The 23,028-nt window shown below is 40.9% G+C and overlaps 1 protein-coding gene across 1 annotated transcript in view; it reads right to left on the reverse strand.

Annotated features, from left to right (window-relative positions):
• Positions 1–22,761, reverse strand: part of LOC124003045 (complement C3-like) — a 56,951-nt gene extending 34,190 nt beyond the window's left edge. The window contains 15 exon segments of the mRNA XM_046311031.1: positions 1,973–2,102; positions 7,486–7,641; positions 7,850–8,044; positions 9,233–9,442; positions 9,535–9,687; positions 9,882–9,997; positions 10,098–10,218; positions 10,370–10,472; positions 10,619–10,706; positions 14,467–14,549; positions 14,639–14,727; positions 16,920–16,990; positions 17,523–17,691; positions 20,227–20,422; positions 22,611–22,761. Of these exon segments, the coding sequence (XP_046166987.1) occupies positions 1,973–2,102; positions 7,486–7,641; positions 7,850–8,044; positions 9,233–9,442; positions 9,535–9,687; positions 9,882–9,997; positions 10,098–10,218; positions 10,370–10,472; positions 10,619–10,706; positions 14,467–14,549; positions 14,639–14,727; positions 16,920–16,990; positions 17,523–17,691; positions 20,227–20,422; positions 22,611–22,684 (1,954 nt within the window). The 5' untranslated portion in view covers positions 22,685–22,761.
• Between the last annotated feature and the right edge of the window lie 267 nt (positions 22,762–23,028).

Here is a 23,028-nt window from a genome sequence, read left to right on the forward strand (position 1 = left end):
GTGCATTTCACAAAGTAGATTAGTTTGAAATCATTCTGCACCCTCATTGGGTCATTGGCCTGCCTGTCCTCCGGCTTCCATCCCCAGTCGAACGGCCAGTCGGAGCGAGCCAACCAGGACCTCGAGACCACTCTGCGCTGCCTGGTCTCCGCCAACCTCACCACCTGGAGCCAGCAGCTGGTGTGGGTGGAATACGCCCGCAACACCCTTCCCTGCTCTGCCACGGGCCTATCACAGTTTTATTGTTCCCTGCGGTATCAGCCTCTGCTCTTCCCTGAGCAGGAATATGAGGTCGGCACACCTTCTGCCCAGATGTTTTTCCGCTGCTGTCATCGTCCTTGGAGGAGAGCTCGGTCAGCCCTCCTCAAGACCACCTCCAGGTATCAATGACAAGCGGATCGCCATCAGATCCCGGCTCCCCGGTATTGCCTCGGGTAGAAGGTATGGCTATCCACCTGGGATCTGCCCCTCTGGGTGGAATTCTGCAAACTCTCCCCCCGGAATATCGGCCCTTTCCCCATCACCAAGATCATTTGCCCCTCTGCTGTTCATCTTCTGTTGCCCCGTAACCTTCATATATACATTCCACCTTTCACGTGTCCAGAGACAAACCCATGTCTCACAGCCCTTTGTCTCCCATTTCCAGGCCCAGTCTTATCGATGGCCAACCGGCTTACATGGTGAGGTGTCTCCTGAAGGTTTGACCTCAGGGCAGGGTATTCCAGTGCCTGGTTGACTAGGAGGTTTATTGTCTCCATCCCCCTCCAGGTGTCGCTCATCTTCCCCAATATCCCCGGTGTATTTATACCCGTGTTCTCTGTTTGTCTGTTGCCAGTTCGTCTTGTTTGTTCAATTCAACCAGCGTTTTGTGTCTCAGCTCTTGCTTTTTCCAGTCTCGCTTTTCTCACACTCCTAGTTTTGACCCTTGCCTGTCCTGACCCTGAGCCCTGACCACTCTGCCTGACCCTGAGCCTACCTACCGACCTATACATTTGCCCCCCTCTGGATTGCCGACCTCTGCCTTACCCTGAGCCTGCCTGCCGCCCAGTACCTTTGCCCCATCTCTGGTTGACTAACCCCTGCCTCCCTTGACCTGTCTATTGCCTGCCCCTGTTGGAATATTAAACTATTGTTTATTTGACGTGGTCTACATCTGGGTCTTACCTTCCTGATACCTGATATCAATAGCAACAGTGAATCTATTTAGTTTTAAGTGGAGATTTTTCTAGCTAAGCAGTGCTTGGTTAAAAGCCTAGATGGGAGACCAAAAAGCAGCTGTTGATAGATCAAGTCTCCAGTTGGAGGTCCTGCCCAGCCTATAGGTTTTTTCTGATACTGAATATAACGTTGAAGATCTGACATTGTTTTAAAGGTACAAAGTTTTGTCTATGATGCAATTGGGTTACCATGATGACATAATCCTGTGGTTGAAATTTCACCCTCAAAACAACAGTTCCTTTCCCTTTTTCCAAAAGTTTGACTTTCTTCAAATCCAATTTATTTCTCACATAGATTCAATGTCACAATATGTTGACAAATGATGTTGAAACAACGTTGATTCAACCAGTTTGTGCCCAGTGGGTAGTGACACATTGCCTCTATCAAACCAATAAAGTATTTTGAATGGGTGCAGTTCCAAAGAGACATTGAGTGAAAAAAAATACCTATGACTTGCAGCAAGCTAGCGTGCATAAGATACAAAACAAATGCCTCATAGGCTACTAAAACAGAGACACGGACAAAAAAATAATAATATATGAAAAATTGCCTCTACTAAGGCAAATCCAAGTGCTGAATGCAATTGACTCCGACCATTCCCATTCAAACTAAAAATCCAACTGTGAAGTTCGCCTGATTTCCAATAGTCAAGTGACCGAGATAGGAATTTGGAAGGCTGGCCACGCAAGACTAGGCAGGCCTGAATGTGTATTTCAGCTTTTATATAGAGGCCTTATAGTTGGGTTTCACATACCTGTCCTCTCAGGGGTGTGCCCTGCACCGTTGGATGCAAACACCAGCCCAGCATCGTAGAAAACCCCCATGCTGTCATTTCCACTCCCTGCAGTGCAGCCTGTGTCATGTTTCTCTATTATGTCCCAGATCTAAGGATGGATTCATGCACATACCAATGCCATGTACACACACACACACACACACACACACACACACACACACACACACACACACACACACACACACACACACACACACACACACACACACACACACACACACACACACACACACACACACACACACACACACACACACACACACACACACACACACACACACACACACATTTACCTATTCTTGTGGGGACAAAACAATTGATTTGATTTCATAATCCTATTTTCCCGAACCCAACCGTGCACTTAACCCTAAACCTAAACCTCTAACCCTAGTTCTAACCCTAACCCCTAAGCCTAAAATAGCCATTTTCCTTGTGGCGACCGGCAATATGTCCACACTTGTCCAAACATTCCTATTTTACTATCCTTGTGAGGACTTCTGGTCTGCTTCTGGTCAGCACAATGATAGTAAAACCAAAACACACATACACACAAATCACCTAAGTCCGAATACATTCCCAAGTGTTGGTGGGCAAGTAGGGCGCAATCTTCTGTTTGGGCCAAATTATTTCAGTCAAAGAGGACATAGAACAAATGGAAATGTTGCATCTATCAAAAACCCATTTAGCAATATGTTTTTATTTGAAGATTCTCCTAGTTGAATTCCCGCCTAAATTCATTTGAGCAGAATTTTGTTAAATACAGTGCATCCGGAAAGTATTCTGGCCCATTTCCTTTTCCCACATTTTATTACGTTACATTTTCTTACGTTTTAATCCTAAATAGGATAATAAAAAAAAATCCTCATCAATCTACTCACAACATGATGGAAAACTGATTTTTCTTTTTTTTGCGAATGTATAAAAATAAAATAACTTATTTACATACAGTTGAAGTCAGAAGTTTACATACACCTTAGCCAAATACATTTAAACTCAGTTTTTCACAATTCTTGACATTTAATCCTAGTACAAATTCTCTGTTTTATGTCAGTTAGGATCACCACTTTATTTTAAGAATGTGAAATGTCCGAATAATATTAGAGAGAATGATTTATTTATTTAAGCTTTTATTTCTTTCATCACATTCCCAGTGAGTCAGACGTTTACGTACTCTCAATTAGTATTTGGTAGCATTGCCTTTAAATTGTTTATCTTGGGTCAAATGTTCTGGGTAGCCTTCCACAAGCTTCCCACAATAAGTTGGGGGAATTTTGGCCCATCCCTCCTGACGGAGCTGGTGTAACTGAGTCAGGTTTGTAGGCCTCCTTGCTCACACACACTTTTTCAGTTCTGCCCACAAATTTCCATGGGATTGAGGTCAGGACTTTGTGATGGCCACTCCAATACCTTTACTTTGTTGTCCTTAAGACATTTTGCCACAACTTTGGAAGTATGCTTGGGGTCATTGTCCATTTTGAAGACTCATTTGCGACCAAGCTTTAACTTCCTGACTGATGTCTTGAGTTGTTGCTTCAATATAGCCACAATTTTCCTTCCCTCATGATGCCATCCATTTTGTGAAGTGCACCAGTCCCTCCTGCAGCAAAGTACTCCCACAACATGATGCTGCCATCTCCGTGCTTCACCGTTGGGATGGTGTTCTTCGGCTTGCAAGCCTCACCCTTTTTCCTCCAAACATAACGATGGTCATTATGGCCAAACAATTATATTTTTGTTTCATCAGACCAGAGGTAATTTCTCCAAAGAGTACGATCTTTGTCCCCATGTGCAGGTGCAAACCGTAGTCTGGCTTTTTTATGGCGGTTTTCGAGCAGTGGCTTCTTCCTTGCTGAGCGTTCTTTCAGGTTAAGTCGATATAGGACTCATTTTACTGTGGATATAGATACTTTTGTACCTGTTTCCTCCAGCATCTTCACAAGGTCCTTTGCTGTTGTTCTTGGATTGATTTAAACTTTTCTCACCAAAGTACGTTCTTCTCTAGGAGACAGAACGCGTCTCCTTCCTGAGCGGTCTGACGGCTGCGTGGTACCATGGTGTTTATACTTGCGTACTATGTTTTGTACAAATGAACGTGGTACCTGCAGGCGTTTGGAAATTGCTCCCAAGGATGAACCAGACTTGTGGAGGTCTACAATACTGAGGTCTGAGGTCTTGGCTGAGGTCTTGGCTGATTTCTTTTGATTTTTCCATGATGTCAAGCAAAGAGGCACTGAGTTTGAAGTCAGGCCTTGAAATACATCCACAGGTACACCTCCAATTGACAAAAATTATGTAAATTAGCCTATCAGAAGCTTCTAAAGCCATGACATAATTTTCCAGGAAATTTCCAAGCTGTTTAAAGGCACAGTCAACTGAGTGTATGTAAACTTCTGACCCATTGGAAATGTGATACATTGAATTATAAGTGAAATAATCTGTTTGTAAACAATTTGTCAGGATTTGGCCAGGGTTGTTCCGGTTTTTGGTCACTAGATGCCCCCATTGTGCTTTTTGACCTTCTGTTTTCCCTTGATCCCCATTATTATTTGCACCTGTGCCTCGTTTCCCATGATTGTATTTAAACCCTTAGTTTTCCTCAGTTATTTGCTCTGTGTTTGTATGGTAGCACCCAGCCCTAGTATTCTGTGTACTCTTGTTGATCCCGGTGGACTCTCTTGTGGAATTCTGTTTTTTGTTCTTGTTTATTTATTTTTGAGTATCTTTTGAGGCTTTTCATGCTATACCTACCACCTTGTGGATTTACCTTTTTGTCTTGGAGGATTACCTTTGTTTTTGTGGAATTCCTTTTGAGGTTGTGGAGTTACATGTTTTCCTGAAGGACTTCACTTTTTACTTCATTAAATACACTGTCTCAAGTACTGCTGTGTCTGCCTCATCTTCTGGATTCTGCCGACTATTCGTGGCTCAGTTGGTTAAGTGACTGTTTCTCACTCTGGAGACCCGGGTTCGTAACCGGGTCCTGACACAATTGTTGGAAAAATTACTTGTGTCATGCACAAAGTAGATGTCCTAACCGACTTGCCAAAACTATAGTTTGTTAACAAGAAATTTGTGGAGTGGTTGAAAAACGAGTTTCAATGAATCCAACCTAAGTGTATGTAAACATCTGTAACTATTCAGACCCTTTGCTATGGGACTCGAAATTGAGGTGCATCCTGTTTCCATTGCTCATTCTTGAGATGTTGAGAACATGAGATGTTGAGATGTTGAACATGATTTGGAAAGGGACATAATAGTCCATAGTTGACAGTGCATGTCAGAGCAAATACCAAGCCGTGAGTTCGAAGGAAATGTCCGTAGAGCTTTGAGACAGGATTGTGTTGAGGCACAGATCTGGGGAAGGGTACCAAAAAATGTCTGCATCATTGAAGGTCCCCGAGAACACAGTGGCTTCCATCATTCTTAAATGGAAGAAGTTTAGAACCACCAAGACTCTTCATGGAGCTGGCCGCCCAGCCTAACTGAGCAATTGGGGGAGAAGGGCCTTGGTCCGGGAGAAGACCAAGAACCCAATGGTCATTTACAGAGCTCCAGAATTTCTCTGTGGAGATGGGAGAACCTTCCAGAAGGACAACCATCTCTGCAATACTCCACCAAGCAGACCTTTATGGTAGAGTAGACAGATGGAAGCCACTCCTCAGTAAAAGGCACATGACAGCCCGCTTGGAGTTTACTAAAAGTCACCTAAAAGACTCTCGTACCATGAGAAACAAGAGTCTCTGGTCTGATGAAACCAAGATTGAACCCTTTGACCTGAATGCCAAGCATCACGTCTGGAGGAAAGCTGGCACCATCCCTACGGTGAAGCATGGTGGTGGCAGCATCATGCTGTGGGGATGTTTTTCAGCGGCAGGGACTGGGAGACTAGTCAGGATCAAGGGAAAGATTAACGGAGCAAACTACAAAGAGACCCTTGATGAAAACCTGCTCCAGTGCGCTTAGGACCTCAGACTGGGGTGAAGGTTCACTTTCCAACAGGACAACGACCTTAAGCACACAGCCAAGACAACGCAGTAGTGGCTTCAGGACAAGTCTCTGAATGTTCTTGAGCGGCCCAGCCAGAGCCCGGACTTGAACCCGATCTAAAATCTGTGGAGAGACCTGAAAATAGCTGTGCAGCGACTCTCCTTATCCAACCTTACAGAGCTTGAAAGGATTTGCAGAGGAGAATGGGAGAAACTCCCCAAATACAGGTGTGCCAAGCTTATAGTGCCATACCCATCAAGACTCAAGCCTGTAATCTCTGCCAAAGGTGCTTCAACAAAGCACTGAGTAAAGGGTCTGAATACTTATTTACATGTGATATTTAATTTGTATATATCTAAATATGCCAAAAATTCCAAAAATGTGTTTTTGCTTTGTCATTGTGGGGTATTGTGTGTAGATTAAGGAGGAGGAAAAACAATTGAATCCATTTTAGAATAAGGCTGTAACGTAGCAAAATGTGGAAAAAGTCAAGGGGTCTGAATACCTTCCGAATGCACTGTACCCACATTGCTTCTTTTTTTTTAAACACATCACTTTTTTTATACCGACATCAATTACATTCCATGGGGTCTGAAATTTTTGACACCATTGATAAAGATTTGCAACAATGACTGTATAAAATAATAGCTCATCTATTGTACACTCCAAAATTGGGAAATTATATTATTTTATGCTAATACATTTCTCTAAGAAAGAGATATTGTTTAATTTATTTATTCTAAAAATGGGTAGGTGTCAAAATTAGACACCCCTAAAGAGTCTTATAAATAAAGTTGTCAACATTTTTTGCATTTGGTCGCATATTGCTAGTACACAATGACTACATCAAGCTTGCATTTGCAGTTCCAATAACAGGGGAGGTGAGCATGTCTTGGGGGGTGTCATCTTGGACCCTCTCATCATCATTATTCACGATTCATTCAGGACTGTCCGTAATCATGGTGGCATCCACATTAACGTAGAAGTGTTTAAAAACATATTTTATTCTAAAAGGACAAAATACACTATTTACCATTCATTTCTATTGGGCACAAAATAATCTGAAACACAAATGCATCCAACAAGTGTGTAGAGTCACAAGCTTTATGTAGTCATTGCGTGCTAGGAATATGGGACCAAATACTCAACTTTTGACTACATTATTTATTTATAAGAATCAATATTTTTTAACCCTACTTTATTTTTATTAGTTGTTAAACAAAACCTCTTTCTCTGAGCAATTGTATTAGCATAAAATTAATATAATTTCCCAATCTTTGGGGGACATGCAATATAACACAGTATTTCTTTTATACAGTCATTATTGCGCATCTTTTTCAAGCATGTCAATCATTTCCGGACCCCATTGTAGGTATGGACTAACATCAATAAAAAAAAAATTATGGACTATTTTAGATGAGAAGACTCAGAGTCTTATTAATTAGGTGTCAGAAATGGGGTATGTTCAGTCTGCAGTTCTTCACCTTTGTCTGAGTAAGTCGGTTTTTGTCATTCAAGACGTAGACCCCATTATCCACAGCCACAAGTCCCACCCTGGCCTCTGAATCACCAATGACAGACAGGGTGACTTCTGCCCCAGGTGCATAACTAGACCTGGGACTGACAGCTTCCACTTTTAGCTGTGGGACACAGACGGAGGTAATGTTTGAGAATAATAAGTCTTGAATGCAATACCTCACATAGAAATACTATGTGCAAATGTGTATAACAGTAGAAAGGTTGGACACAGGGATTGAACCTTGATCTCCGGTGGAGAGTGGTAGATGTGACTAGAGCCGAGTGTAACCACTATACGATGGGTTCTGTACTGCGAGGCAACATTCTTACCGATCCCATGCACGTATCCTTGACGTCGACCCACACAGAGTCAGACACAACCTCTTTCTGGCCCACGTGGTAATATGCCACAATCCGGAAGGAGGGGATCATATCCTTGTTCACCGTCAGAGAATGTGTCACCTGTCCTTGTCCCTTCTTCCACTCTGACCTTTGGGAGAAAATGAGCTGTCCTTTGCTCAAGATCTGTGAACACAGAGACTTGTCAGTATTCATCTCTAAGGGGGGGGGGCAAACTGGCATTAACTGGTAAAGAGTGCCAGCCCGTGATGGGTGGAGTCAGAGAGTTCCCGGGTTTAAGTAAGGAACAGAGTGGGAGGCCTTGGTGCACAACTGAGCAAGAGGACAAGCACATTCGAGTGTCTCGTCCTCAACTAGCAGCTTCAATAAATAGTACCTGCAAAACACCAGTCTCAACATGAACAATGAAGAGGCAACTCCAGGGTGCTGGCCTTCTTGGCCAATAAAAATAAAAGATTAAGATGGGCAAAATAACACAGACACTGGATAGAGGAACTCTGCCTAGAAAGCCAGCATCCCGGAGTCGCCTCTTCACTGTTGACGTTGAGACTGGTATTTTGCGGATAGTATTTATTGAAGCTGCCAGTTGAGGACGAGACACTAATATGCTTGTCCTCTTGCTCAGTTGTGCACCGGGGCCTCCCACTCCTCTTTCTATTCTGGTTAGAGCCAGTTTGCGCTGTTCTGTGAAGGTCTTCAGTTTCTTGGCAATTTCTCGCATGGAATAGCCTTCATTTCTCAGAACAAGAATAGACTGATGAGTTTCAGAAGAAAGATCTTTGTTTCTGGCCAGTTTGAGCCTGTAATCAAACCCACAAATGCTGATGCTCCAGATGCTCAACTTGTCTGAAGGTCAGTTTTATTGCTTCTTTAATCAGAACAACAGTTTTCAGCTGTGATAACATAATTGCAAAAGGGTTTTCTAATGATCAATTGGCCTTTTGAAATTATTATCCTGGATTAGTTAACACAATGTGCCAATGGAAGACAGGAGTGATGGTTGCTGATAATGGGCCACTGTATGCCTATGTAGATATTTCATTAACAATCAGGCATTTCCATCAACTAATAAAAATAAAGTAGGTTTAAAAACATTAACAATGTCTACACTGTATTTCTGATCAATTTTATGTTATTTTCATGGACAAAAAAATGTGCTTTTCTTTCAAAAACAAGGACATTTCTAAGTGACCCCAAACATTTGAATGGTAGTGTATATATCTTCTTTTCTTTTTTTTAACATACCACACGATACACACCATGCAGCATTTTTACCCTGTAATGTTGCCCACCATAGCACCACAGCTTGGTCAAATGCACAAGTCTAAGTGATTAAAGTTGACTGGTACACACCAGATAGGTTATCTCATGTTTGTCATGCTGGGCCGCAGGACTGCTGCCGAGGCTTAGGTCTACTTTGAGTCGCTCTCCGATTTTGACCTCTGCAGAATGGATGTTTATGTGAATATAGTTCCGTGAGTTGTCTTTTGATTTATAGGCCTTGGCAGTCATCATCTGTGTGCCCTGCCTGTCATCTCCAAGTCCATTGACGTTGGTCTTCACCTGTGTTGAAATAGAGCAACAAAATGAATGACTACAAGGTGTCAACACTGTTCTTGACACAATTAAAAAACAAGTTTGGGTTTTGAACTTGCCGTGATAGGCAGCTCAGCAGTGCCCACATCCGTGTTAATTGTCATTTTGGCAATACCATTTTCATGTGTCTTCCCCTGCACTTGTTGGTGTTTGTGTACAGCCACCACATCAATATCGTTGGCTGGAGAATCATCTGGATTGGTCACATACACCTAATGGTACAAATTGAAAGTGGTACAATTAGACCAATAGGTGGGAAAGACAGTGCAAGCCCAATATACCATCCTACCCCTTTGACCACAGTTACTTGGTAGGTTTCCATGGTTAAAATAACTAGGCAACACTTTGGAATAGCATAGTAATTGAGTTCATGTAGAACACAGTGATTGAATGCTCTTAAATGTACCGAGATGTCATAAGGCATTCCTGGTTTGAAGTACAGTGGGGTCTTCTTGAAGTGAATGCTATACGGTGACTTGACTATGAAGATTCCCTTTTTCTCTGCTTTCACCATCTCACTCCCTGAGGGATAAAACCAACACCTTCCCTGTTTTGAGATTGAACACAAACACACACTTCATGAGATGCAAAAGTATGCACATACCACACACACTCTACTTACCTGTGTCTGTTAACACATTGACTGATATGTAGAGGGATTTCTGCAAAAGGTTATTGATGTCTGGAAAAGTTTCTTTAATGTGCTGTATCTTCAGAACCGCTTTGCCCACTCCTTTAATAAGCTGCATTCATAAGAAACAAAGAAACGATGTCTGTCTGTCAGACTTCTTGTGATATTATAGCTATAGAGCTCATCAATGGTGAATGTTTGTGAATACCTGTATGTGTACCGAATTATCCAAATAAACTCCCTCCCATATTACATTCACAAACCTCCACTCTCTGGAGAGAGCTGGGAAAACTCGTCCTGCCATCTCCTTGGATCACCCCGAACACCACAAAACCAAATCCTGTCACAGGCTCCCCAAACAGGTACCTTCACACCCAAACCATACAGAAATACCACCACAGAGAATTAAGGGAGGGGGGGGTGAGATGATATGTTAAGTAGAAATTCTAGTTACTAGTTACCATGGAAATAACAACAATAGATATATTTTGACATTCTACAATAGCTCCAACCTGGCATCAATGTTGACCAATAGCTCATCATCATCAACGTAGAAGAAGGACTTGCTCACTGTCAATATGACTTCAAAGCTGGGTAGAACTAGATAGGAAGAATTCATATAGTAAACAAAAATATAAATGCAACATGTAAGTGTTGGTCTCATGTTTCATGAGCTGAACTAAAAGATCCTCAACATTTTGTAAACACACAAAGGGTACTTCTCAAATATTTGGTGCAAAAATGTGTTTACATCCCTGTTAGTGAGTATTTTTCTCCTTTGTCAAGATAATGCATCCAACTGACAGGTGTGGCACATCAAGAAGCTTGTATTGGGGACAATAAAAGGTAACTCTAAAATGTGCACAGATGTCACAGATGTCTCAAGTTTTGAGGGAGCGTTGCACTGTAAGAATGAGAGATGAAACTGGGGGTTTGCTGAAGAATTTCTGCACAAACTGTCAGAAACCGTCTCAGGGAAAATCATCTGCATCCTCACCAGGGTACTAACCTGATTGCAGTTCGGCGTCATAACCGACTTCAGTGGGCAAATGCTCGATTCAACTGTACTGGGTAGATGGCAGACAGTGTGTATGCCGTCACGTGGGCGAGCAGAATGCTGATGTCAACGTTGTGAGCAAAGTGCCCCATGTTGGCGGTGGGGTTATGGTATGGGCAGACATAAGCTACGGACAACGAACGCAATTGCATCTTAGCGATGGCAATTTAAATGCACAGAGATACCGTGACGAGATCCTGAGGCCCATTGTTGTGCCATTCATCCGCCGCCATCAGCTCATGTTTCAGCATGATAATGCACGGCCCCATGTCACAAGTGTCTTTACACATTTCCTGGAAGATGAAAATGTGCCAGTTCTTCCATGGCCTGCATATTCCCCAGACATGTCACCCATTGAGCACGTTTGGAATGCTTTGGATCGACGTGTATGACATCGTGTTCTAGTTCCCGCCAATATCCAGGTACTTCGCATAGCCATTGAAGAGGAGTGGGACAACAATCCACAGGTCACGATCAACAGCCTGATCAACTCTATTTGCATGAGGCAAATGTTGGTCACACCAGACACTGACCGATTTTCTAATCCACACCCCTACCTTTTTAAGGTATCTGTGACCAACAGATTCATATCTGCATTCCCAGTCATGTGAAATCCATAGATTAGCGAATTTATTTTTAGTCTGTTCAACCTCTCTTTCGTATCGTCCAAGATTCCTAAAGATTGGAAAGCTGCCTCAGTCATCCCCCTCTTCAAAGGGGGTGACACTCTAGACCAAAACTGTTACAGACCTATATCTATCCTGCCCTGCTTTTCTAAAGTCTTCGAAAGCCACGTTAACCAACAAATTACTGATGATTTCGAATCCCACCGTACTTTCTCCACTGTGCAATCCGGTTTCCGAGCTGTTCATGGATGCACCTCAGCCACACTCAAGGTACTAAACCACAGGGTTCAATTCTCGGGCGACTCTTTTCTCTCTATAAATCAACGACGACGCTGTTGCTGCAGGTGATTACTTGATCCACCTCTACGCAGACGACACCATTCTGTATACATCTGGCCCTTCTTTGGACACTGTGTTAATAACAAACCTCCAAAAGAGCTTCAATGCCATACAACACTCCACTTCCGTGGCCTCCAACTGCTCTTAAACGCTAGTAAAACTAAATGCATGCTTTTCAACCGATCGCTTCCCACACCTGCCCGCCCGACTAGCATCACTACTCTGGACGGTTCAGGCTTAGAATATGTGGCCAACTACAATACCTAGGTGTCTGGCTAGACTGTAAACTCTCCTTCCAGACTCACATTAAGCATCTCCAATCCAAAATGAAATCTAGAATCTGCTTCCTATTTCACAAAAATGCCTCCTTCACTCACGCTGCCAAACATACCCTCGTAAAACTGACTATCCTACCGATCCTCAACTTCGGCAATGTCTTTTAAAGAATAGCCTCCAACACTCTAATCAGCAAACTGGATGCAGTCTATCACATTGCCATCTGTTTTGTCACCTAAGCCCCATATACCACCCACCACTGTGACCTGTATGCTCTCGTCGGGTGGCCCTCGCTACATATTCGCCACCAGACCTACTGGTTCCAGGTCATCTATAAGTCTTTGCTGGTAAAGCTCCACCTTATCTAAGCTCACTGGTCACAATAACAACACCCACCCTTAGCATGCGCTCCAGCAGGTACAGTGGGGAGAACAAGTACTTGATACACAGCCGTTTTTGCAGGTTTTCCTACTTACAAAGCATGTAGAGGTCTGTAATTTTTATCATAGGTACACTTCAACTTTGTGAGACGGAATCTAAAACAAAAATCCAGAAAATCACATTGTATAATTTTTTACCTCTTAAGTCGACCCCCTACTTTTTGGAGCATTCTGTTAAAAATCGCGCAACATTTCAGTGCCCTGCTACTCATGCCAGGAATATAGTATATGCATATGATTAGTATGTGTGGATAGAAAACACTCAGACGTTTCCAAAACTGGTTAAATCTCGGCTGTGACTATAACAGAACATGCGTTTCATTGAAAAGCTCAGGAAGATCTGATCACTGAAAATGGGAAAATATATCAATGCGTCACTTGAACGTATTGTTGAATAGAAACCACAATACCTGGAGCCGAGGTTGCAAACCTACAGCTTCCACACGATGTCAACAGTCTTGTCATTTGCCTAGAATGATTTTTTTGGTCAAACGGACACGAGGCAGCCCATTTCTTGCGGTCTCCGACCGGATATTTTGGTTGAGATTTACCCGGACATTATTTCAAGACGTACAGCTATAGAATATACATCGCCTCGTGATCAATTTGATCGATTATTAACGTTTACTAATACCTAAAGTTGCATTACAAAAGTATTTCGAAGTGTTTTGTGAAAGTTTATCGTCGACTTTTTCAAATTAAAAAAATGACGTTACGTTATAAAACTGTGTTTTTTTCCATGATCACACAGTCTTCATAGATCGATATCTAGGCTATATATGGACCGATTTAATAATAAAAAAAGACCCAATAGTGATGTTTATGGGACATCTAGGAGTGCCAATAAAGAAGATGGTCAAAGGTAATGAATGTTTTATATTTTATTTCTGCATTTTGTGTAGCGCTGACGATGTTAATTATTTTGTTTACGTCCCCTGCGGGTATTTAGGGGTGTTGCATGCTATCAGATAATAGCTTCTCATGCTTTCGCCGAAAAGCATTTTAAAAATCTGACTTGTTGGCTGGATTCACAACGAGTGTAGCTTTAATTCAGTACCCCGAATGTGTGTTTTAATGAACGTTTGAGTTTTAACGAGTGCTATTAGCATTTAGCGTTGTGCATTTGCATTTCCAGATGTCTAGATGGGACACTTGCGTCCCGGGTCGACTCAAGAGGTTAAGTAATTAATTTGCATTTTATTGCATGACATAAGTATTTGATCACCTACCAACCAGTAACAATTCCGTTTCTCAACAGACCTGTTAGGTTTTCTTTAAGAATCCCTCCTGTTCTCCACTCATTACCTGTATTAACTGCACCTGTTTCAACTTGTTACCTGTATAAAAGCCACTTGTCCACACAATTCCACCACCACTTTTTTTTAAATTGAAAATGTTACATTTCTAGATTTTATTGAAAAAAATATAGAAACTAAAATGTTCTACATAATGGCATCATTAGAGATTAAAACATCTTGTTTTGTTAACCACCGATTATAGAAATGTGCCATTTTCACATATGTAGACTGGTACAGTATGGTTCCGGAGACAATGAATATGAGGTTGAAAGTGGCGGAATTGTCCTTTAATTAAACGGCTACCCAAATGAAAACCCTTCTTACCATATTCTTTCACCTCAAAATCTGCAGTGAAGTTCTTATGTGGGTTATTCTTGAAGTTGGACACCACTTTCCAGTTTCCATTTCTATATTAAGAGAGAATGAGAGCAGAAGAGTTCACAGGCAAACGTTTTCCTGATAAGTGTGTTAGGATGATTGAATAACAAAAACAAACCTGGTGATCTCTGGGATAGGGAAGTGTCCAGATATTATTCCATTCTGTGGTTTGTAATTGTCCTGCTTTAAGGTGATTCCATCATGATTCTATAAGTAAACAATATACAGTCGGAAGTTTACATACACTAAGGTTGGAGTAATTAAAACTTGTTTTTCAACCACTCTACAAATTTCTTGTTAACAAACTATAGGTTTGGCAAGTCGGATAGGACATCTACTTTGTGCATGACTCAAGTAATTTTTACAGACTATGTTTACAGACTACAGATAATTTAACTTATAATTCAATGTATCACAATTCCAGTGGGTCAGAAGTTTACATACACTAAGTTGACTGTACCTTTAAAATGCTTGGAAAATTCTAGAAAATTATGTAATGTCTTTAGAAGCTTCTGATAGGCAAGTAGACATAATTTGAGTCAATTGGAGGTGTACCTGTGAATGTATTTCAAGGCCTGCCTTCAAACTCAGTGCCTCTTTGCTTGACATCATGAGAAAATCAAAAGAAATCAACCAAGACCTCAGAAAGAAATTGTAGACCTCCACAAGTCTGGTTCATCCTTGGGAGCAATTTCCAAATGTCTGAAGGTACCACGTTCAAACAATAGTATGCAAGTATAAACACCTTAGGACCATGCAGCCGTCATACCGCTCAGAAAAAAGACACGTTCTGTCACAGAGAGATGAACGTACTTTATCGCAAAAAGTGCAAATCATTCCCAGAACAACAGCAAAGGACCTTGTGAAGCTGCTGGATGAAACAGGTATAGACGTTGCTTTGTTATATGCACAGTAAAACGAGTCCTATATCGACTTAACCTGAAAGGCCGCCTAGAAAGGAAGAAGCCACTGCTCCAAAACCACCATAAAAAAGCCAGACTACGGTTTGCAACTGCACATGGGGACAAAGATCATACTTTTTGGAGAAATGTCCTCTGGTCTGATGAAACAAAAATAGAACTGTTTGGCCATAATGATCATTGTTATGTTTGGAGGAAAAAGGGGGAGGCTTGCAAATCGAAGAATACCATCCCAACCGTGAAGCACGGGGGTGGCAGCATCATGTAGTCGGGGTGCTTTGCTGCAGGAGAGACCAGTGCACTTAGTGGTTAGAGTGGTTAGCCTAGTGGTTAGAGTGTTGTACTAGTAACCGAAAGGTTGCAAGATTGAATCCCCGAGCAGACATGGCAAATATCTGTCGTTCTGCCCCTGAACAATGCAGTTAACCCACTGTTCCTAGGCCGTCATTGAAAATAAGAATTTGTTCTTAACTGACTTGCCTAGTTAAGTAAAGGTAAAATATAAATATAAAGAATAAAAAACGTCACAAAATAGAGGTAGGAAAATTATGTAGACATATTTTTTATTTATTTTACTAAGCAAGTCAGTTAAGAACAAATTCTTATTTTTATTGACGGCCGAGGAATAGTGGGTTGTTCAGGGGCAGAACGACAGATTTATGTTCCTTGTCAGCTCAGGGATTCGATATTGCAACCTTTCAGTTACTAGTCCAACGCTCTAACCACTAGGCTACGCTGCCTCCCCATATTGAAGCAACGTCTCAAGACTTCAGTCAGAAAGTTAAAGCTTGGTGGCAAATGGGTCTTGCAAATGGACAATGACCCCAAGCATACTTCCAAAGTTGTGGCAAAATGGCTTAAGGACAACAAAGTCAAGGTATTGGAGTGGCCATCACAAAGCCCTGACTTCAATCCTATAGATAATTTGTTGGCAGAACTGAAAAAGCTTGTGTGAGCAAGGAGGCCAATAAACCTGACTCAGTTACACCAGCTCTGTCAGGAGGAATGGGCCAAAATTCACCCAACTTATTGTGGAAGGCTACCCAAGTTAAACAATTTAAAGGAAATGCTACCAAATACTAATTGAGTGTACGTAAACTTCTGACCCACTGGGAATGTGATGAAAGAAATAAAAGCTGAAATGATTCATTCTCTCTACTATTATTTGGACATTTCACATTCTTAAAATAAAGTGGTGATCCTAACTGACCTAAGACAGTGAATTTTTACAGGAATTGTGAAAAACTGAGTTTAAATGTATTTGGCTAAGGTGTATGTAAACTTCCGACTTTAAATGTACATGATATGTGAAAGAATACATGGACAGGTCACAGATAATGAATCTGTTGCTACTCAAGATTGACAGTAGTAAACATTAGTAATACCAGAAAATACCTATTTTGTCATCTGGCCATATGCATCAACCATGACTAAGGAAGCATTCTCAATGCAGTTTCATTTTTTATGAGGACAACTTACCATAATTTCCACATTGATGATATCTGATACAGCCTCTAGACCGGAGTTTAAGACAAAGATTCTGTAATACACTAAGAATGCAGTTTAAGATGTTAGGTTTATATAGTGTAACACCCTTTTATCTGTGGATAAATTAGAGCAACACGATTTTGACTCTGGGTCACAATCACCCCAATGTTCATCTCCCAGCTAGCTAGATACCTCATTTGCACATGCTGTATATAGATTTTTCTACTGTATTATTGATTGTATATTTGTTTATTCCATGTGTAACTCTGTGTTGTTGTATGTGTCGAACTGCTTTGTTTTATCTTGGCCAGATCGCAGTTGCAAATGAGAACTTGTTCTCAACTAGCCTACCTGGTTGGTTAAATAAAGGTTAAATATTTTTTTTAAAGAAGATAAATGTCCATTAATGTTTCATGTGACTTTCGACCTGACCCCAAATTAATCAAACTGAATCACAGGGGTAGACTGGCCGTCTAGTTTTAACTATTTTTTTTTATCTGGCTAATATTTGGGGCCCCAAGAAAAAAGCAGAGGTGATGGTGATTGCTGAGCAATGCTAATTCGAAGGCTTTGGGTCAGTGGGTTCAGCCATACCTTTACTTGCTGGCGTGTAAATGGTTTTGTCCGTTTGTATAAATATGTAGCCGGTTTGAAAGGAGACCAGGACTACTTTTTCAAGAAGGTGGCCTGGGAACTCAGCTTGCAGGTACACATACTGGTTCACTGTGTAGTCCTCATCAAAGAAGCCAGGTGCCTCCAAGATCTGACAAGTTTGAGAAGAAAAAAAGTTAACAAAAAAAAAACATCACCCATCTACACACAGTACCCCATTATGACAAATTGAAAAAAATGTTTTTAGACATTTTTGCAAATGTATTGAAAATTAAATGCAGAAATATCTCATTTACACAAGTATTCACAATCTTGAGTCAATACTTTTCAGGAGCACATTTGGCAACGATTACAGCTGAAAGTCTTTCTGGGTAAGTCTCTAAGAGCTTTCCACACCTGGATTGTGCGACATTTGCCCATTATAATTTTCATTTATAATTCTTCAAGCTCTGTCAAATTGGTTGTTGATCATTGCAAGTATTTTCAAGTAGATTTAAGTCAAAACTGTAACGGCCACTCAGGAACATTCACTGTCTTCCTGGTACTGTACTCAACTCCAGTGTATATTTGGCCTTGTGCTTGAGGTTATTCTCCTGCTGAAAGGTGAATTTGTCTCCCAGTGTCTGGTGGAAAGCAGACTGAACCATGTTTTCCTCTAGGATTTTTCCTGTGCTTATGTTATGCAGGTGAATGAGGACCCAAAAGCGACTTGGCGAAAACAGAGTTTTTAATCCAGTAAAGTAACTTTACAATCAAAAGGCATAATTCTACTCGTAATGACGAGAACAGACTGGAGACTTGATCAAGAACTGCAGGTTGCCTCGGGAAGGCACTTGAACGTAGCAGACTCAGACACCTGCTCACCACGTAGCATCTGAGGGAAACACGACACGACAGGGCGATACATAGACACAGCACGGTGAACAATAGACAAGGATCCGACAGGGCAGGAACGGAAAACAAGGAGAGAAATAGGGACTCTAATCAGGGAAAAGGATCGGGAACAGGTGTGGGAAGACTAAATGATTGATTAGGGGAATAGGAACAGCTGGGAGCAGGAACGGAACGATAGAGAGAAGAGAGAGAGGAAGGGAGAGAGAAAAAGGGGAACGAACCTAAAAAGACCAGCAGGGGGAAAATGAACAGAGGGAAAAGCAAAATGACAAGACAATCTAAGACAAAACATGACAGCTTAGCTCCATTCCATAAATTGTTTTATCCTGAAAAACTCCCCAGTCCTTAATGATTACAAGTGTAACGGATGTGAAACGGCTAGCTTAGTTAGCGGTGCGCGCTAAATAGCGTTTCAATCGGTTACGTCACTTGCTCTGAGACCTTGAAGTAGTAGTTCCCCTTGCTCTGCAAGGGCCGCGGCTTTTGTGGAGCGATGGGTAACGATGCTTCGAGGGTGACTGTTGTCGATGTGTGCAGAGGGTCCCTGGTTCGCGCCCTGGTATGGGCGAGGGGACGGACGTAAAGTCATTCTGTTACACAAGCATACCCATAACATGATGCAGCCACCACTATAATTGAAAATATGGAGTGGTACTCGGTAATGTGTTGTATTGGATTTGCACCAAACACAACACTTTGTATTCAGGATACCTTAGAGGCTGCTGCCCTATATACATAGACTTGAAATCACTGGCCACTTCAATAATGGAACACTAGTCACTTTAATAATATTTACATATTTTTGCTTTTCTCATCTCATATGTATAAACTGTATTATATTCTACTGTATTTTAGTCCATGCCCCTCCGACAATGTACGTCCTAATATCTATATTTCTTTATTCCATTATTTTACTTTTAGATTTGTGTGCATGGTGTGTATTGTTTTTTATTTTATTTATATTACTGCACTGTTGGAGCTATAAACACAAGCATTTCACTACGCCTGCAATAACATCTGCTAAATATGTGTATGTGACCAATAAAATTACATTTGATTTGATTGCTATGCCACATTTTTATGCAGTTTTACTTTAGTGCCTTGTTGAAACAAGATGCATGTTTTGGAATATTTTTTATTTTGTCCAGGCTTACTTCTTTCACTCTGTCAATTAGGTTAGTATTGTGGATGAACTACAATGTTGTTGATGCATCCTCAGTTTTCTCCTATCACAGCCATTAAACTCTTTTTTAAAGTCACCATTGGCCTCCTGGTGAAATCACTGAGCGGTTTCCTTCCTCTTCGGCAACTATGTTACAAAGGACGCCTGTATCTTTTTAGTGACTGGGTGTATTGATAGGCCATCCAAAGTCTAAGTAGTAACTTCACCATGCTCAAAGGGACATGCAATGTCTGCTTCTTTTCGAGTCATTGGAAAACCTCATTGGTCTTTGTGGTTGAATCTGTGTTTGAGTGAGTGCATACAATGAATTATGTGAGTAGTTAAGCACGTTTACTCCTGAACTTATATAGGCTTGCCATAACAAAGGAATTGAATACTTATTGACTCAGGACATTTCAGCTTTTCAGTTTTGAATTTGTCACATAAAAAATAAAAAATACACTTTGACATTATGGGGTATTGTGTGTAGGCCAGTGACAAAAATCGAAATATTATCAATTTTAATTCACTCTGTAGCACAACAAAATGTGGAAAAGGGCAAGGGGTGTGAATACTTTCTGAAGCCACTGTACATGTCATTTCTGTAAGGAAACATATATAAAGACTTACGTTAACGTCAATAAGTGCCTGGTATTTGTTAACAAAATTCAGGGACACACTTGTAGATGGGAGCTGTTTATCTTTTGCAGGGAAGTTCTTCACCGTGATTTTGACATTGAAATCATTCCCTGAGTAATCTTGAGCTTCAACAAAGACCCTCTCCATGCTACCCACCCGTAGAGGGTTGGGAGCAGACATGACATACCTGCAATGGTTAAGATAAGAGAAAGGAAGATGAAGAATATGGAGGGTGGAAGATTGATTTGTACTTGACTAAGGACGGGATTTAATTCAAGGCACATCATAGCACAGCACACAATAACAGACTTTAAAGGTAATTTACAGTTGAGCTGACATGAGCAGCATTTACCATGAATGTGATCTCAGTGAATGTTGGGGAAAATGCCTTTAAAAGGCATATTTTTGACTGTCGAGTGCACTCAATCCCGGCCTACACCTTTTTGTTATGGAATGACTGACATCTGATCAGTGTGTGTGTACTTGCATCTGTCTGCATATGTGTTTATTGGGCATCTGTCTGCAGAAACATGCTGTGTTTGGAGCTGCATAATAATCATTTTTTAGTTCCCATTTCTCACGCCATTCATAAAGTATAGCAAAATGCTGTAAACTGCAGAGACCATCATTGTGTGTTAGAAATGTATTACCCCTGAACAAGGTTCTAGTAGGCTTATGTACAAATTAGAATTGTGCAATAACATAGCATAAGATATCTATGTTACACTGAATGGATTTGTTAATTAGTTAAGTTATTGTTATTAAATGTTATATTCCAATGTTATTTAATGTTATTAGTTATATTCCTATTCCAATATTATATTAAAAAAAAATATGAACCTGTTAACGGTACAGGTTCCCCAAGGTGTACCACACCCCCCCCCCTCAACTGAAACAGTGGCGCACAGAATGCAAAAATATTCTTAGAAATATTTAACCTCCACACATTAACAAGTCCAATAGCTCAAATGAAAGATAAACACCTTGTTCATCTAGCCAGCATGTCAGATTTCTAAAATGTTTTACGGCGAAAACATAGCACTTATTTATGTCAAACCATCACCTTCATTAAAGAAGTATGTATTTATCTTACGCTGCGCCTTGGTCTCCTCCATACATCGAACGTGACAATAATGGATTGTATGAAAAAACAACAACAAGGAAAGAACAAAGTAAATTCATGTGCAGGTGAATTAAAAAGTCACTTTACAATAAAACTCCTCATACTGTGGATATTAATAGTGACATGTGCAACACCCCCCCACATATTTTATGTAAATAATTAAAACTAGACTTAGCCTTAGCTTTGAATTATTACTTACTAAATAATTTCCAAATAAAACGTATTAAATGGAGTTTAAATGTAAACTGTACCCATTTATTTCCCTTTATAGTTTATTCGCCTAAGCATGACCTTCCATTTTTTTTGAAAGGTAGCTTTTTTGTTGTCAACATTAGACATTGTTCTTAGGAGGGGCTAGTTACCCCCTAGTATTCTAAATGTCAGTTGGCTTTTCATAGCGGAGCATTCAGAGGTGGAGACAGCAGAGGTCGAGACGGTGGCTAAAGTAAGCTGATGTTTGTTGAGGTTGTTTAAAGAGAACCAAACCACAGATTACAAATGGTAAACAATAAATTGTATGGCGCTAGCCACGTATCATCCACAGTGTAAAAATCATCGTCTAAAAAAGAAAATCACGACAGTTGCGATGGAAACTATACATTTCGGTACAATTTTATAAATGCAGACAGATAATTTGTTTGTTTGACATGTCATCTTTTTGTGTCTGTAAAATTAATTGCTGTGGAAAGTCCTTTATACACAAATATTGATATAATAAACATCATATCGAGCTACATTTGTGAGTCATGAGGTGATATGGTGTGTGGTCCTCCCACTACGATCTGGTAAACCATTCGGTTTAATAGGCTACAGATTAAATTATGAATATATGATAAACCTCACAGGGTGGTTAAAAGTGCACAGTGATCTTGATGCTTCTTTCCAATAAATATTGAGGGTCTTATTCTGGTGATATGTGATCGATGCTTGACTGCCGTTTGACAAATACAAATATTCTCTCTCGCTCTTATCCATAATAATCGCATCAACTAGACTAGCCTACCCGCACTGTATCTGCGAGCGGTTGGCTAGAGCGCATTTGCCAAGACCAGGGTAGGCACATTTGCTATTTAACGCAAATTGAAAATGCGATAGAAACACATTGAATCTCTGTGTGTAATGCACTACGTCATTATTGTTGTTATTATTATCGTAATTGTAATGCACTACGTCATTACACGCAGATATTTATCCACAACTAGTCAATTTTATCCGCAACAAATCCGCAATGTCTTATTTATGATGTACTCACAGCACTTCACCATTGGAGAGCATAGGGAGAGATAGAGCCACAGCGGCCAGCAACACCAGTTCGACCCGCTTCATTGTGAGTCTGATTCAAATGCTTCACCCAGGCTCAAGCTTTTATCGTTGCATTTTCCTGACTGTAACTGTTCTTGACCCTCCACATTGGGACGGGTGCCAGACAACACGCTCACCCTCCCTCCCTCTATTTGTTCTTAGCAGAATTGGGAATTCCCCGGACAGCGAGATACAAGACTCCCCTTAAATCCTACTTCTGCCACCTAATTAATGAGACTCCTCTTAACTGTGTGTAATTCTATATTTATTGCTGTTAAGTCTATACCTATGCATGTCAGTGCTTAAGATGGCATGTGGGTATCTTTAAAAAACGAGAACTTGGGAAACCTGTGGCTAGATAAATTAAA

This window comes from Oncorhynchus gorbuscha, linkage group LG18 (genome assembly GCF_021184085.1).
Source record: "Oncorhynchus gorbuscha isolate QuinsamMale2020 ecotype Even-year linkage group LG18, OgorEven_v1.0, whole genome shotgun sequence".
Taxonomy (NCBI): domain Eukaryota; kingdom Metazoa; phylum Chordata; class Actinopteri; order Salmoniformes; family Salmonidae; genus Oncorhynchus; species Oncorhynchus gorbuscha.